The sequence below is a fragment of the Uranotaenia lowii genome, chromosome 2 (assembly GCF_029784155.1).
Source record: "Uranotaenia lowii strain MFRU-FL chromosome 2, ASM2978415v1, whole genome shotgun sequence".
In the NCBI taxonomy this organism is placed as follows: Eukaryota; Metazoa; Arthropoda; class Insecta; order Diptera; family Culicidae; genus Uranotaenia; species Uranotaenia lowii.
Genome location: NC_073692.1, coordinates 249,457,293 through 249,473,158, shown reverse-complemented (window position 1 = coordinate 249,473,158; position 15,866 = coordinate 249,457,293). Strand labels below are relative to the sequence as shown.

Below are 15,866 nucleotides of genomic sequence, written 5' to 3'. Positions count from 1 at the left end.
AAGGGTGATTAAAGACTAAATTCCGCCGTGTAGGCGAGAAAAATTTCTGATTTATTTTCAAATACATTTCAACATCAAGTAATTTTCTGTTACTTCGGTGAAAATTTTACTTGGAAAAAATCTTCATGGGGGGGGGGGGGGGGTGGTGTGGTGTTAAACCCCTAAAGAAGTTGTGATATGTTTTTAGTTCAAGGATGCTAGATCCTTCACTCAAGGAGATTTGATCCATAATTCAAGGAGCCCTGACCCTAGGCAGAAATCTAGCATATTCCAAAGATAAAAAGTCCGTTGACTAATTTTTGCCATATTAGTTCTCATTTCATAGTTTGTAAGTAATAGACAAAGTGATTTCTAAAAGTTTGTCCCCTACCCTAAAATCATTGCATACTTTAAGGCGCCATTTTCTAGTTTTTAGATAAATACATTATTTTGAGTCCTATTTAACAGATAATAACTGGATTAACATTAGTTATTGGACAAATATTAGTAATTTCCCGATCACCAATGATCTCGATCTTTTCAGAAGAAAAATTCATCTTTTTGGACACTAGAGATCAATTGTACTCATAACATACATTTGGGATAACTTTTTTTTTAAAAAAAGTTGAGAGTTTACTATTGCTTTGAAAACATGGCATTATGAAGTTCATATAGTACTCAAACGATTGATATATTGGGATAAATATTTTTATTATAATTTTATCATTTGGGAAACATTTTTAAAACAAATTTCAATAACTAATAAACATTTTTTTTTTAATTTGATACATTGTTGTTTTATTCTGTTTGGCACATTTTTCTAGAACATTTGATATTTATAATACATTCCGGTTTCGATGTATAGCGAAGGAATCAAGTATCCCCAGGGATCCAGTATCCTCATTCTCCCCTATGGTTTTAACGTATCTCAACATCTTCAAAATTATTGTTCTGATGTAATTAGCACAGAAGGCTTATAGCATCAGTAACAGTAATTTTTTGTTTGGTCTCAATTGAATTTTTTAACGTTTCCTTTCAAAAACAAATATACTCAAAAGATGGACAATGTTGTTGCACACATTTAGGGGCAAAAATTCTAAACATTTTTCAATATTTTTTGGCCTAAAAAATAAATGAAATTTTACCGTCATGCAATTCCCTAGGTCCTCCCACTGTTGCTATGTTCTTTTTTTTATTGAAACTCAACCATTTGATAGGGTTTTTAGCCATTTGTTCTACACAGGTTTTCTCATAGAAAATGTCCGTTTTATTTCAAATATCCAAAAAATATCATATGATGACCGTAAAAATAACTCTAAAACTATAGGGGAGAATGGGGATACTTGATCCCTGGAGATACTTGATTCCTTAGCTATATCTCGAAACTGGAATGTCTTACAAAGATCAAATGTTCTAGAAAAATGTGCCAAAATGAGCAAAATAACAATGCTTGTAGTTTAAAAATTTTTAACAAAATAATTGTTTGAGTAATTGAACTTTGTTTGAAAAATTTCACAAAATGTAACTTGAAGATCTTTTTTCATCACTTTAAAATGTTCCTTACATGGGAAAATTATGAAAAAAATATTTGTTCCAATATATCAATCGTTCGAGCGTAAAATGAACTTCATGATGCCATATTTTCAAAGCAATGGAAAACTCTCAACTTTTTTCAGAAAAAGTTTTCTAAAATGTGGATTATGGGTACAATTGATCCCCTAGAGTTGGGTACAATTGATCCCCCTTCCAAATGGCATATTCTTCTTCTGAATTGATCGTTATGATTGCTGATTACGAAATTACTAATATTCATCCAAAAACTAATATTTATCAAACATTTGTCTGAAGAAAAGAGCAAAAATAATTAATTTTCTCTTAATTATAAAAAATAGCGCCTTTAAGTATGCAATGTTATTAGCGTTGAGACAAAGTTATAGAATTTTCTTCTTATGTCTGCTATAAATTGTGAAATGAGGACAAACATGACCAAAATAGTCAATTAACATTCTATCTTGGGGTTTTGTTTGATTTTTATACAAGGATTAGGGCTTCCTGAATAAAAGATCAAGTCTCCTTCAAAAGGGAATCAAGTCTCCCCTAACTTCAGAAAAATCGCAATTTTTTTACTCCCACGAAAATGCTTCTTGTTCATCAACGGGTTCAAGTATCGTTCTAATTTTTGGAGCATAGAAACTTGAAGTTACAAGCTGTCAGAAAATGTCAGAGACGGCGAGTTGCTAATTTTTTCAAAAAAGATATGGTGAAAATAAGAAAAGGGGATCAAGTATCCCCACTCTCCCCTACCTATACAATGGAAAAAAGTTAAACTTTCATATGAAACAACCCATTTTCTTCTAAGTTCTATCAGGACAGGTGTTTGTTTGCAAGTCTTCGAAAAAAGAGATTTTTATAAAAATTTTCAAACTATATTTTAAGTAATTTGAAAAAATCTCCAACTACAAACAAAATTTAATCTATTTTAAACTCAATTCATAGGCTTTCAAACGTAGAAAACTTTTTTCAGATATTTTAACTTCAGACTTAGTTAATGATGATTATCTGCAAAAATTTCACGTTGATCAAAGTTACCCCGGTGATCAAAGTTCTCCCAGTATACGGTATATGAAACTTTGTTTAGAAATATACCTACATAATTGTTTGCTGGGCAGGAAAATAAGTCACTTAAATGACTCCCGTTTACTTAACAAGTGAAGCAGATATCTCTACGTTCCACCCATAAACGTGGAGAGTTTTAATAACAGGTAATATAGCGAAGGTAAAACTCTGGGAGGTGCTAGCCCAGCATTGCGGGCGATGGTTTCGTCCTACACCTTCTATGCTCTTATAGTATCCTACTGAAACAAGTTTTGTGGTCTAAGGTACACAGTTGAAAAAAAACGAAAAAAAAAACACTTCGCTGCGCAAAATATCTACGAATTCATTTAGACTATACCTCATAAAATTTTTAGCTTTATTCAACTGAAATTTGACTAGGTGTAAAAAAAGCTGATAACTACATAAATGTCATTATTTTTATGATTTGATCAAGCCAAAACGAGTTACTTGGTAAATTTTTATAGATAAGTATGCTTCTTTTCAAATCAATCGCTTATTCGATGAGGATTTGCATTTAAAACTGGTAATAGCTGGTTCTTTATTTTTAAGTTTTTATTATATTTCAATTCAGTTTTGATTTTAATTACAATAATAAGTACCAATTCATTTGCTTTAATCATTTGTATAACTCCCTTATTTATTTCTCCTACATTTTCAGATTGTTCAATGCCGCCAGCACTGATTCCATAAGGTTTCACTCGAATCTTTTAAATCAAAATGAAAACGATTTAAGGGTATCGATTGATAACACCTGCACAGACTCCCTGGTGACCGCATTAGATGACGAAGCTTTGTTAATTAATGATTACATAAACGATATGGCAAAATCAAAGGTAATGGCAATGGAAACATTCTAAGGTCTCGAACCAACTTCAGAAACCACCCAATCCTTTTTCTTAGGTACACTTCGATGATGTGTCCCTTTACGGGACGCCCAAGGAGGAACCACTTCCAAGTATACCACCGGCAACGGAAAAACAATCATCGAATTTCCTGAAGAACCAACTACAAGCATGGTTCCAGCCAACAGACAATCGCCTGGCCATGAAGCTTTTTGGAAGCAAAAAAGCTCTGGTCAAGGAACGAATTCGACAGAAAACGGCCGGTCATTGGGTGATTCATCCCTGCAGTTCATTTCGGTTTGTATTGAAGATAAAAAAAATCGCGAAATTTTAGTAAACAATTTTTTTTAAAAATTTTCCCTTCCATAGGTTTTACTGGGACTTGTGCATGCTGCTGCTACTTGTGGCTAATTTAATTATTTTGCCCGTCGCCATATCTTTTTTCAATGATGACCTCAGTACGAGATGGATTGCCTTCAATTGCTTAAGTGATACGATTTTTTTAGTTGACATTGTTGTCAATTTCAGAACAGGTAATATACCTAGTCGTTTTCTTGTATGAGGTGATCCGACTGACACGTTAGCTTTACCTTAAAACACCAAAAAGATTATCAAGGTTAACAAACTAAAAATTATTCACAGCAACAAAAATAAAAAAAAAACATTTTAAATCAATGCCATCCAAATGCAATCTTTTTCAGGGTGTGTTTTTTTTATAGCTTTCAAAGAAAATTTCAGCATCTCTGAAATTTGCCACATTAAAGAAAAGACCAACGCACTATAAAAAAAATCATTGGGGATCGAAAACATCTTTTTTGGAAGATTTGCGAACAAATTACACTTACATTTTTTTATTTCATTAATATGATCATTCATAAAAACTTAAAAATTTACATTTTAAGGATTTCTTCAAAAATAGATAATGACTCCAAAAATTTTGAAGAAAAGATTTTTAACCAAAAGTTTCAACTCAATGTATAAATTTCGAAAAAAATTAATTTTGAAATTTTCTCGAAATTTTATACATGTTTGCAAAAATTTTGGTGAGGAATGTACAGTTATTTTAAAATCAGCTACGTAAAGTTCGCAAAAGTTTCAACAAGAACCGCACAGAAAATCACTTGAACCGCTTAGATGTCAGAATCCAAACATCTAAACGACCTTTTCTACCGACATCTCTCGACTCGAAGAAAACCTCAAACGAGATTTATCATCATTTTGGGAGCATTTTAAAGGCAGAAAACAAAACGCACCCGTACCCGTAGATGTAAGCTTCAATGGTGTCTTGCCTCCAATCAAACCGAATCGGTCAATTTGTTCGCGAACTTTTTATTTCCAAAATGTGTATTGTTCTGTCGGTATTGATGCAGACTGCCACTACCTCGCATCGTTACAATCTTATGTTGTAAATTTGCTTTCACCGTGCTTCGCCGAACAAGATATTTATGAATTATGAATTGTCCACAGTCGATCCTTCTAAAGGTTCTGGTCCAGATAGAATACCTCCCGCTCTTTAGAAACATTACGCTGCATCTTTACCGCCCCGATCTGCTGTATCCTTAATCAATCGTTAACCGAAAGATCGTTTCCTAATGCATGGAAAGTTGCGGCTATTTCTCCGATATACAAATCCGGAAATGGTCACAGTGTGCAAAACTACCGGCCAATATCGATTTGAATTCAAGAACTACTACAAGAACAAGGAAAACTACTGGCCAATATCGATATTGAATTCAATATCGATATTGGCCAGTAGTTTTCCACCATATGGTTTCGTCAAGAAAAGGTCAACAGTTACTAATTTTATGTGCTACGTAAGTTCACTGAATAAAAGTATGAAGGAAGGTTGCCAGGTGGATTCAGTTTATATTGACTTTGCTAAAGCTTTCGACCGTGTGCCGCACAAGATACTGGTCGCAAATTTGAATCGACTAGGATTACTGGCTTGGGCACTCGAGTGGATTGCGTCATATCTAATCGACCGTCAGGCTTTCACCAGAATACGAAACACGCGCTCACGAATGTTCGCCACACCGTCTGGAGTTTTTTAAGGGAGCCACCTCGGACCCCTGCTGTTTATAATCTTCGTGAACGACGTGTGCTCAACACTTCAGTCCGATACACTCCTCTCCGCCGATGATCTGAAGATTTTCCGGAAGATCCATAGCACTGTTGACTGTTTGGCTCTTCATCGCTAGACTAGATGAATGGTGCCGTTTAAACGGAATGCTAGAAAAAAAGAGTGAAGTACTAGATTGTAGGAAGTCTGTGTTTTGTTGCCAGTTCATCAGCGACGTTTCTAAAATATTATTTAAACTCACAATACTTCGTCTCGGCGTATTAATCATTTACCCAATCCTTCCAGCTTCCTGCTTCCTGCGTTTTAGTTTGCGGTAGATTTCCTCCACCGCCGCAGATGACCTGCCTACTATATCAATGTCGTCGACAGAGCAGATAAGTTGACAGGATCTGTTGAAAGTCGTGCCTCGCATTTTGCCCACTGCTCGTCGAATAACACCTGTGAACAGTTTAAGTTAATAAAGCATGGATCATTCAAAATCGGAACGCACTGTTTTTTATACCATAGCGCTCCTAGATGTCGGATCTAGAATGTTTTGACAGTAATTTGTTCGGAAATGTTTCCTCTATCAGTGCTGAAAATTTCATAACGATTCGTTTTGTTCCAATAAAGTTACACGTAATGGAAGCCGCGAGGCGAAAATTAATTTTGGACACCCACGTCAAAAACCCGACATGGTCTGGTTCAAAAACCGTGAAATCTGATTTTGGGCGGCTTCCTGGCCAAAAATTTTACAAAGCCACTGGTCGGGGTGATGTCCCTGCCGAGTTCAAATTCGTTTTTGCCGATAAGTTTGCAAGAAAGTGTTTGATCTGGCAAGGTATTTGCAGCTGCGGACGAAAAACCCCGGGTTTTTTGTGCCTTGAAAAACGTTTTTTTCGTACATTAGATCTCACAAAGGACCAGTAAAGTTTTCGCCAGATTTGGCAAGCTGCTACTACAGCTAAGACGTACTACAGTGGTATCGGGTCAACGGGTGGATTTTGTCGAAAAGGACATCAACCCACCAAACTGCCCTCAATTCCGCCTTATCGAAAAATTTTGGGCAATTGTCAAGCAGAAGATCTAGACGACTCGGGATACAACAGAGATGAAGAGATTGTGGAACAAAATGGCCGCTGAGGGCAGTGAATGGCCGCTGAGGTCAGTGAATAGGGTGCCCAAACTATGATGAGTGGTTCTCGACGAAAAGTTAGAATTTTCATTAAAACAACATCGGTATAATTTTTTTCTTATTTTTTCTTTGAAGTGCAATAAAAACCCTACATTTTGATTACAAAACATTTTAATTTCGTTTACAATGCTCGAGATAAACCCTTTTTAATGCGTCCAGATTTTGTGTGATCCATGCTTTAATTTTACAATGTTTTCTGCATGAAAAATTTAATTTCGTACAACAAACGGAAAACTACAGTCGAAAACCCTTTGTGTGACCCATTGCGTAGAATCAGAACGCATACCGGTGCTGGTTCTATGAAGAATTGTCAGACGGCTACAATTTTTCTATCATAAAAAGCTCGTATATTTTTTCCCAAAAAATCCTCCTCTTTGTTTATTTATATACAGTTGAGCACCGATCTTGTAAGTAGTGCCTACCGAAAAGTGTTCCTTAAAATTTCTCTAAGTAAATCGGGGGGAACGAGTCCGACTGGAATTTCATCTCTAAACCATTCCTCATCGATTCCACTTTGTAACGAAACCTAGTTTCGTCGTGTTATTTAGTTAACGAAATAAGATTTTTCACATTAGTTTTCACATGAAGTGTTAATGGGCCTTGATGGGTTAATTTTCCAGTGCTAGGATTTTTTTTTCGTTGCCTGGTTACATCCAAACAACAATAAATCAGATAAAAATGTTAACATAATTGTTTATTTTACCTCTTAATTAGTCATCAATTAACGGATAGCGATAAACGCTTTAGCTGATAGTGCTTACTTTTTCAGCACATTTAGCGATCGCTTACATTGACTCAATTAGATAATCTAACTAAAGCGGAGCTAAGTTTTAAAACTTAGCGATGCCGTACAATGATAACTTACCATTGACAGGTTCACATGGCCGGTATCTAAGCATTTGTATAGAGAACTTATAGATTTCTCAAATCATTCCTGAAAATATCAAGAAAATCTATTAAAAAACTTCAGTTTTTATTTATAACAACCGGATTCAACCTGGAATATTATAATCAATGATGTATGTTTTATATTACCAATTACTCACTGGGTCATAATCATTCCATATGAGCTCAAATAAATGAAGCACATGTGCGAAATAACACAATAAAAACAGTATGCCTCCATTAACTTTATTTAGACTCGTTCCAAATATCAAAATTCAATGTTTGTACCAAGTTAAAATTCCATAAATTTCTTATATTCTGATGAAAATGTGTTCCTGTTTCACAGCCTAGAGAGAATACATATCCGAACTCCGAATTCCGATGAAAGGGAGGATTGACTAAAAATCTTCGATTTCTCGCTGATTTTTTTTCCTCCTGGGTTTTACTCACGCTGACATATAAGAATGATAATGGATAAATAATGCTGAGTATTTGTTTCTCGTTCAAAGGTTTATAAAGTTATCGAATGATTAGCTTGCCTTTAATTGTTCTTAGAGTCTTTTCGACGAGTTCAGGTTTTTGAAAAAGTTGTAACTTTGTTTCTGCTGCTTATCGTATTCAGTCGGATCCCTGTTAAACAACAGTCACAAACATGCTCTAATTCTGATATTTTTTTTTTTTAATTTTCAGGCATTATGCAACAAGATAATGCTGAACAAGTGATATTAGATCCTAAGCTAATCGCAAAACATTATTTAAAAACATGGTTTTTTCTTGACTTAATTTCATCGATACCACTAGATTACATTTTCCTCATATTCAACCAGGTACGTATTTTGAAAGTTATTTGTGTTTGATTCGAATAATTATTCCTGCATGTTGATGTTTAATCCCCCAACAGATCTGTGTTAAGTTAATACATACGAAAACATAGTTCGGTGCTCTTCTAGAAATATTTTGTCTTATTTGTCTACACAGATTTGTTGTCTTTTTTATTTGCGTTGATTCGATCATAAGTTTCAAAATCATGCGTAGATGTTACATAGATTTTTGTCAACTGCAATCGTAATCAACAAAGAATTACACTTGATAATAAAAATGCACAGTTGAATTGAAAATATCGCACTCTTTATACCAGCTTATCCGTTGTATTGCGAATTCATTCATCATTGTAAATATCAGTCCCATGGCATGTGTTGAAAACAATTTATGAAAATCTTAATCTACCCTGAAAACTATGTGGTCATTTTTTAAATTTTTGAACATTTATTTTTGCGATCTGTTACCCAGAAGCAGGTTCTTTTGAAAGCTCTAATCTATTGCATTGCTTGAGATAATTTAATATTACCCATTTATCAATGAACTTGCCTGCTCGACAAGTTAACGAATATTACCGTAATTTTTTTTTTGTTTTCTTTTCCTTTCTTTCTAGATTCAGAAAAATAATCAGGTACATGTTTGACCAAAGCCGATGCAATATACAATGACGGAACAAATTTGCTTATGTTTCTTTTATTTCAAAAATATAATGTTGTCAATAATGAGAAAATTACAAACATTACAGGGAAGAGTAATATCTTATGAATGACACCTTGAAAAATAATTGTAGCGCTTCGACAAGAATCAACCAAACTCTTTTCTGAATTCAAAATTCAGTCTTGGCTGTGTTCATGATATGAACAGGCTCTAATGATTTTGTTTAAAGCTGGCATTTTTAAACCAACAACCACAAGATCTTATCTCTGTTTCATGAATTTGATATTTGACAGTACTAGAAATTCAAAAGTATCATGGAAAAATACTTTGATGCAGAATGTAGCTGATTGAAATAAAAGAAAGTTCAATGGTTTGGTTCAATTGGTTGACTAATGCTCCCTCCAACAACTTGAATAACGGCGCTGGCAAAGCCCTTGTAGTCAACAGACAAAACAGAGAGAAAAGGAAAAAAAGTGAGATCCCTTGAGTTATGAATCGGACAGTATTGAACAGAGATAGGAATCAAAAGATAAAAAGACACATTTGACTTTGATGTCATCCGAAATGAAGCATTCCCTTCTTCTGTGCTTCGATTGTTTCCTAGTGGAACATTTTAACTTTGGCAGGTTTACAAGTTTTTAAGCCAAACTTTCTTGTTCTCTCGCTCATTCTTGTTATATGGGATTGGCCAATTCGTCTTCAAAACTAATACCCAACTATCTAATTTATAGAATTTAAAAAGTTTGATTTGAAATACGATGGATGTTCTACTTGGGGCAAACGATAAAAAATGCCAGCCGAGTTGAGCTTGTTCGCTGAGAAAAGAATAAAAAACGAACACACTAACACGTTAGGCTTGTAATGTCATCCGTGAGAAATTAATAAGAAGAAGAAGTTAAGAATAAGTCTAAACAATGATTCAAACTGATTTATATTTAATGTCCAAAACAACCAATTCATCAACGACATTGTTGACCGCTGGAAGTTGCTAGTGAATCAATCAATTGAACACATGTTATGTATGTTTATTACAAATCGAAAAGTGTAAAAAACTGTATCGAATCACCCATCGAACTAGAATCAATTGTATAGCATTTTATTTTCCATTATTTTCAACACTTTTGATTCGCATATAACCACAATTAGTTAAATAGTAAATTTGATCAGCTGACAATTAAATCGTTATTTGAAGAATAATTCCGTCATAATTGTATTTTGCATACAGTGGAATCATGGAAATGATGTTTGACCCTTTCGACTAACCATTTCTTTTGATTGCAGGACTTTTCAGATTCATTTCAAATTCTACACGCTGGCAGAGCACTTCGAATACTTAGACTAGCGAAGCTTTTGTCGTTAGTGAGGTTGTTGCGACTCTCACGCTTGGTGCGTTATGTGTCACAATGGGAAGAAGTATACGTAAGTACCAATAGCTTTTTGTGTACAACTTTGATTCCAGTCAACTTTAAACAAACCAACAATGCTAAAGAATATAATATGAACCGAGCAATACACAGCATGTTGATTTTTTGTAGAAAACTGCTACACAAGATTTATGTTTGAACTTATACGTGAAACACTGTTTTGCTTACAATACAATGATTGGTTCGTGAACAGAAGTCCAATGCATAACATATAATAATAAATGTGATAATTTTGTATTAGAACCCTCTCCGAAAGTTGTGCTTTCCATTGTATAAGTTATCAAAAAAAAAACGCCATAGTGAATCTGTCAAAACTGGATACATATATCGCCATTCTCTATAGCATTACCATTGGAAAGTTATGTGTTTTAATTGCAAAACTAACCCTTCATTACCCTCCCAGACTGTAAATTTGCAATCATCCGCGTCAATAAGTATCATATCATCTACTCCATCGGAACTTATCGGTACAATCAAACAATTCAGGATTCAGAACTTTGCCTACCGACCTCATAATTTGTATATGTATATTCATAAAAATAACAATGTTAAGGCTTTAAAAAGTATGAAGTTAACTCTTCGTTTTATTTCTTTTGAAATTTGTTCTTGAAGTTTAACTAAAAACATACCCAGAATTGAATTTATCTTGAACGGTATTACTCCTGAAAAGCTGATGTAACATTTTGCAAATTTTCTCCCACGGACACCACAATCAGCCATGTGAATTTTATGAATTCTGTTGTGAACGGAATATTTTTGAAGTACAAACCTACTACTAATTTTTACCAACAGCCACGGCCAACTATGGTCCGTCGAGGATAAAAAAATACAACCCTTGACTGAAAACTATCTAGATTTTTATGATAGAACCTGATTTTAACTTCAAAGTCTGTTATTTGCGCTATAGTAAGCTTCCGGAAAATAACTTTGGTTGTCTACTTATTTCGAGATCTAACAACAACATGAACCTAACAAGCCCAAATGCTTAATCTCATGGATGCTGTCATGGTAACCATGGAAAACTTATTTTAAAAAAATGAGAAAAGACAGTTTGTGTGCCGAAGTAGGAAGTGAAGTTAAAGGAAAATGATTATCAGTATGTGTTTTCACTCAGCGCTAGACCAAGCGCTTTTTTTGCCAAAAATTGAGTTAAAAACTAAGTAACAAAAAATCTCAAACGAGAAAGTTCGGTGTTCTTGATCTGATGATCTTAGAAAGCTTATTCAGCTTATCATCCAAAATAATGCAGTGTTAATAATCAATAAAATGTTTCAATAAATCAATTCAACAAATTTAAAATGCTCACACAAGTCTTCCTCATCATAGTAATCCACATGTACCTACTTTGATGCACTGTGTATATTGTTGGCACGGCTCGATTTTAACTTTACGAGCTATTCATTAAACATCTTCCTTCAAAGTTCGAAATGAAAGTAATAAATGGAAAAAAAACTCTCTTTCTGGCATGAACCATTTTCATTCTCACAAATTTGTACTTATAACAAATTTTGAAACAATCTACACAGTATTACACTAAATTCTGATGAGGTCGTTTCTGCAATTTCTGATTGAGAAAATCGATCGCTCGAATTCCAAAATAATATGGCCCTTTTCTATGAATGAAATTGTCATAACATGTTTGCTACAACAAAACCAGATTAAACATATTTGGTAAAGGTTTGTTTTTTTTTGCTTGTTATTTTGTTTTCTGGGCATTTTGAAAGAGTACGATGACCAGACCGATCTGAAGACCATTTGCACTTCTTGGAGGCATACAAGATCATTAGTTTATAACCCCACAAAAAATATCATCAGCAGTTTCATAAGATTGAAATGTCGTTATTAAAAATTTCTGGTCGAAGCCCTACCAGCTAGTAGTGTTTCACTGCAAACACGAAAAACGGAATAGACACATAGAAATGTTCCAGATATTCCATTTCTGGCAAACTTTTGAAATACGGGCCTACAGTACATGAAAACTGAATACTGTTCAAAGAAATGGGCAGATAGAATACAGGTGTTTTTCTTCTATTGTTGAAAATACCAGTTCAAAGAGTGTGCTTCAATTCAACATCATAACTATGATTAAATTTATTTTTTTGACTATGATAGTTTCGATTGGCAGTAGCCATGAATAATCTCCCGAAACAACACAGAAATCATATTGGGTTCTGCCTAACATGTCATCCAAAAATAGACACGAATGTCACAAGGTAGTAAATAAAGTGTCGAAAATAATCCAAAACAAAATTCATCCAAAAAGGTTGCGCTTTTGTCTGTCATTAAAAAAAAACATTTACAGAAGTATCTAATAAGCTCCATCTCACCTTAAAGTATAGATCACTGCAGTATCCAATGACAAATCATTTTAAGTATCATGCTTTTGTACATTGGACACAATCCAACATTACTTTGAAGGACAACAAAAACATATTTTGCCAACATACAAATGTCAATGCCGAAATGAAGATGATCTTTTGCACAATAATGCACTCATTGGATGCTGCAGGAATCATTAAAACAGTTCTACACACATCAACATTCGCTTTCCAGGCAAGCTTTTAGGTTCATTCCTTTATTGTTTTAATGTTGCTTTAATAATACCTACTCTCTCCTTAACTATTTTATAACCCTTTAGATCCTACAAAATCTACAAAAAAAACATTCAGATCGAAGAGGAAGATCTTTTCGAAAAGAACAGACGGGCTTTTCAAAGAGCAATCTTATTTTTAAGGTAATATTTTAAGCTTCGAGCCTGTTGCTTAATAGTTTTGTCTATTTTTACTTTGTTTGTTCGAATAAGATTGAAAATCGCAAGTTAATTTTTCGTTTTATTTTTTATTTTCAATTCATGGATTTAAAAAATGATAGTATGTCACATGCGAGTCTACTCCACGTTTGCTCGACAATGTTGAAGACAAATCATAATGCTCATGAAATTGAATGTTTATCAACGATAGTTAACATTGTTGCTTCTGATAATGCAAAGACGATGCCAACTAGAAACCTTGTTCATCATTGTTGGTGTTATCTTTGGTCATTAGTATGAATTTTTCTTTGTTTTGGTTTTTTTTTCGTTTAATTATATTGATTCACATTGGACCATTCTAACTCAAAGTGTTCATGGTCTATGTCGCGCATGTTGTTCTATTTTAATAATATATTCGTCTGCAAAGTTGTAATTCTCACTAATATTTACGAATTCGTAAGCAAACACAGTATATGTTGATTTTATACCTATTTAGTTGAAATGTCAGCTTTAAACTAAATTGGATTTTTGTTTGTAAATTTAATCATTTAAAAAATGAACATTTCAATTTTGTGATATATCTATTGTAAATATTATATGAGATTTTCCTCATTTAGTATGAATAAATATCAGGCTAGTATAAATAATGATGATAATACAGATTACAGAACTATTTAAATATTGCTTGAATATCACATTAGAAAACACTACGTTGGCGATATGGTGAAAAACCTTTCGTTTGCAATATTCAGTATCATATGATAGAGATGGAAGATAAAACAAATTCTAAAATTATTAATCTGTTTATTTGTTCATGATTTCCCTGTGATCCCACAACATCGTACTATTAATGACTAAGACATTCAGCACAGAGGTAGTTTTTAGCGATGATAAAAAAAACAGGCTTTTTCATACATTTCGATGAATCGATCGGCTTTACATGTTTTCTCCAGTTCGATTCGATAAAAGCCTATAAAGTTTCAATTGGCTTTGCCTAGGCAAACCTACGGAATTCGTTTTCTATGAGCTTTTCTAACGTCAATTTTCGTTGCTCAGTAATTTATAGAAGTCTTTCAGCCTCCATCGCAGGATTTTCACTAGGTACAACCTTTCCACCTTCGAGGTTAAAAGTTCTTAACTCAGAGATTTTTTTTCTATCAAATAACGGGTGTTAAATAAAAAATGAGAATTTTTTCAATCACATATAAAAAAATTGTTTTTTTTTTCATCGATTTCAGTATTTTTTATTAATAACATAATGTATTTTCTTCAAAAAAAAAATGTCAGTGAATGTTTGAGTAAGGGCCGTGGTCTGATGTTCGACGCAACTTCGTCGCGATGCTCTCACAAGAATGTTGTACGGCACTTACGTCCATTTTCCGGATTCTTGTAGTCAGTTGCTTCGTGTCCTTGGCCCTCTAATTGTTTTTATACACTAAGGCACTGAGTGAGCCAAAGAAATCCTCTATTGGGCGGCACTGGGGCAAGTTTGTTGGGTTACGATCTTTCGGCAAGAACGGTATCTTTTTCTCCTCAAGGTACGCCAGCCAGCCAGAACAAATTACGTCCCGCGGTATTTTTTGGTCATCCACCGACACTGTGATTTAACCGTCTCAATCTGCTCCTCCGTGTACTCCGGCGACCTCGTCTTCTTCCTGCAGACGATTCCTTCCATTTTGAGGGTACGATGGATCAATACGTGGGAGCAGCCATATTTCCGACCGGCGTCATGCATGCTGGTTGCGTTCTTGTTGTCAAACAGCTTTTTAAACGGTGTCTTCCTCTGCTTCGTCATTATCGTCACCGGACGACCACTTCCGACCTTCCGCTCTACGTTCCGGGAACCCAGGACCGTACTGACAGGTACATTCTTCCTTAAAATGTTCCACCGTGATTTTTTTTTCCTTGCTGGAAATGCGTTTCGTAGAACCGTACAATGCGTTCGCGGAGCACGTGCTGTTTCGACGCCATCTTTGCTTTGACTAAATTCAAACTAGCAAAACCAAACACGCCTACTGTTTCTAGGGAGCCCAAAGAACAATTTTTCTTGGAGAAAGATAATTTTACGCTCTTTATTTGAGTTACTGAAAGGTATTGAAAACATTCTCATTTTTTATTTAACACCCCTTACACAAATGTTCCGTCATCCGTGTTGACGCGCAACGATTTGTGGATCATTCTGGTCACTTCTACTTATTATGTGTTAGATCCTTCAATCATTTTTTCGTTTTGTTTATGACTCAGTGAAATTGAATTTTTATTATTATTATTTTTGTTTTAAAATTATTTTCAGGACCACCCTTTTTAAAAATTACTGGAACATCCTAGTGAAAAATTATGTTTTACATTAGCTTGCTAAATTGTCTGGTTTTACCTGGACTTGCCAGGATATTTGACAAAAACCGGTTCAGCTCGAATGCTCGGATTTCGTTGAAAAAATCCCGGATTTTGCCCGAATTTACTCACTTTATTTGCTAAATTAAACACAAATCTTAAATTGAGTTCCTATTTTTTTTACGAACAAAAAAGATTTTTTGTGCAAGTTTAAAGACGATTTAAAATCCGCTAATGTTTTTTCAATTATTTTTTTTCAAGTGTTTTTTTTTTCTTTTCATTTTTAGTGAATAATTCCTTGATTTTG

At 34.2% G+C, this 15,866-nt stretch overlaps 1 protein-coding gene across 5 annotated transcripts in view; it reads left to right on the top strand.

Moving 5' to 3' along the window:
- LOC129742272 (uncharacterized) overlaps positions 1–15,866 on the top strand; it is a 68,942-nt gene that overhangs the window by 41,441 nt on the left and 11,635 nt on the right. For 2 of the 5 annotated variants that reach the window (XM_055734149.1, XM_055734148.1), the window contains 7 exons: positions 3,254–3,428; positions 3,496–3,734; positions 3,807–3,970; positions 8,267–8,403; positions 9,009–9,026; positions 10,334–10,471; positions 13,115–13,210. In XM_055734149.1, coding sequence (XP_055590124.1) covers positions 3,254–3,428; positions 3,496–3,734; positions 3,807–3,970; positions 8,267–8,403; positions 9,009–9,026; positions 10,334–10,471; positions 13,115–13,210 — 967 coding nt within the window. The remainder of the gene's footprint in view (positions 1–3,253; positions 3,429–3,495; positions 3,735–3,806; positions 3,971–8,266; positions 8,404–9,008; positions 9,027–10,333; positions 10,472–13,114; positions 13,211–15,866) is intronic. The other 3 variants (XM_055734151.1, XM_055734152.1, XM_055734153.1) reach the window with 3 other exon arrangements.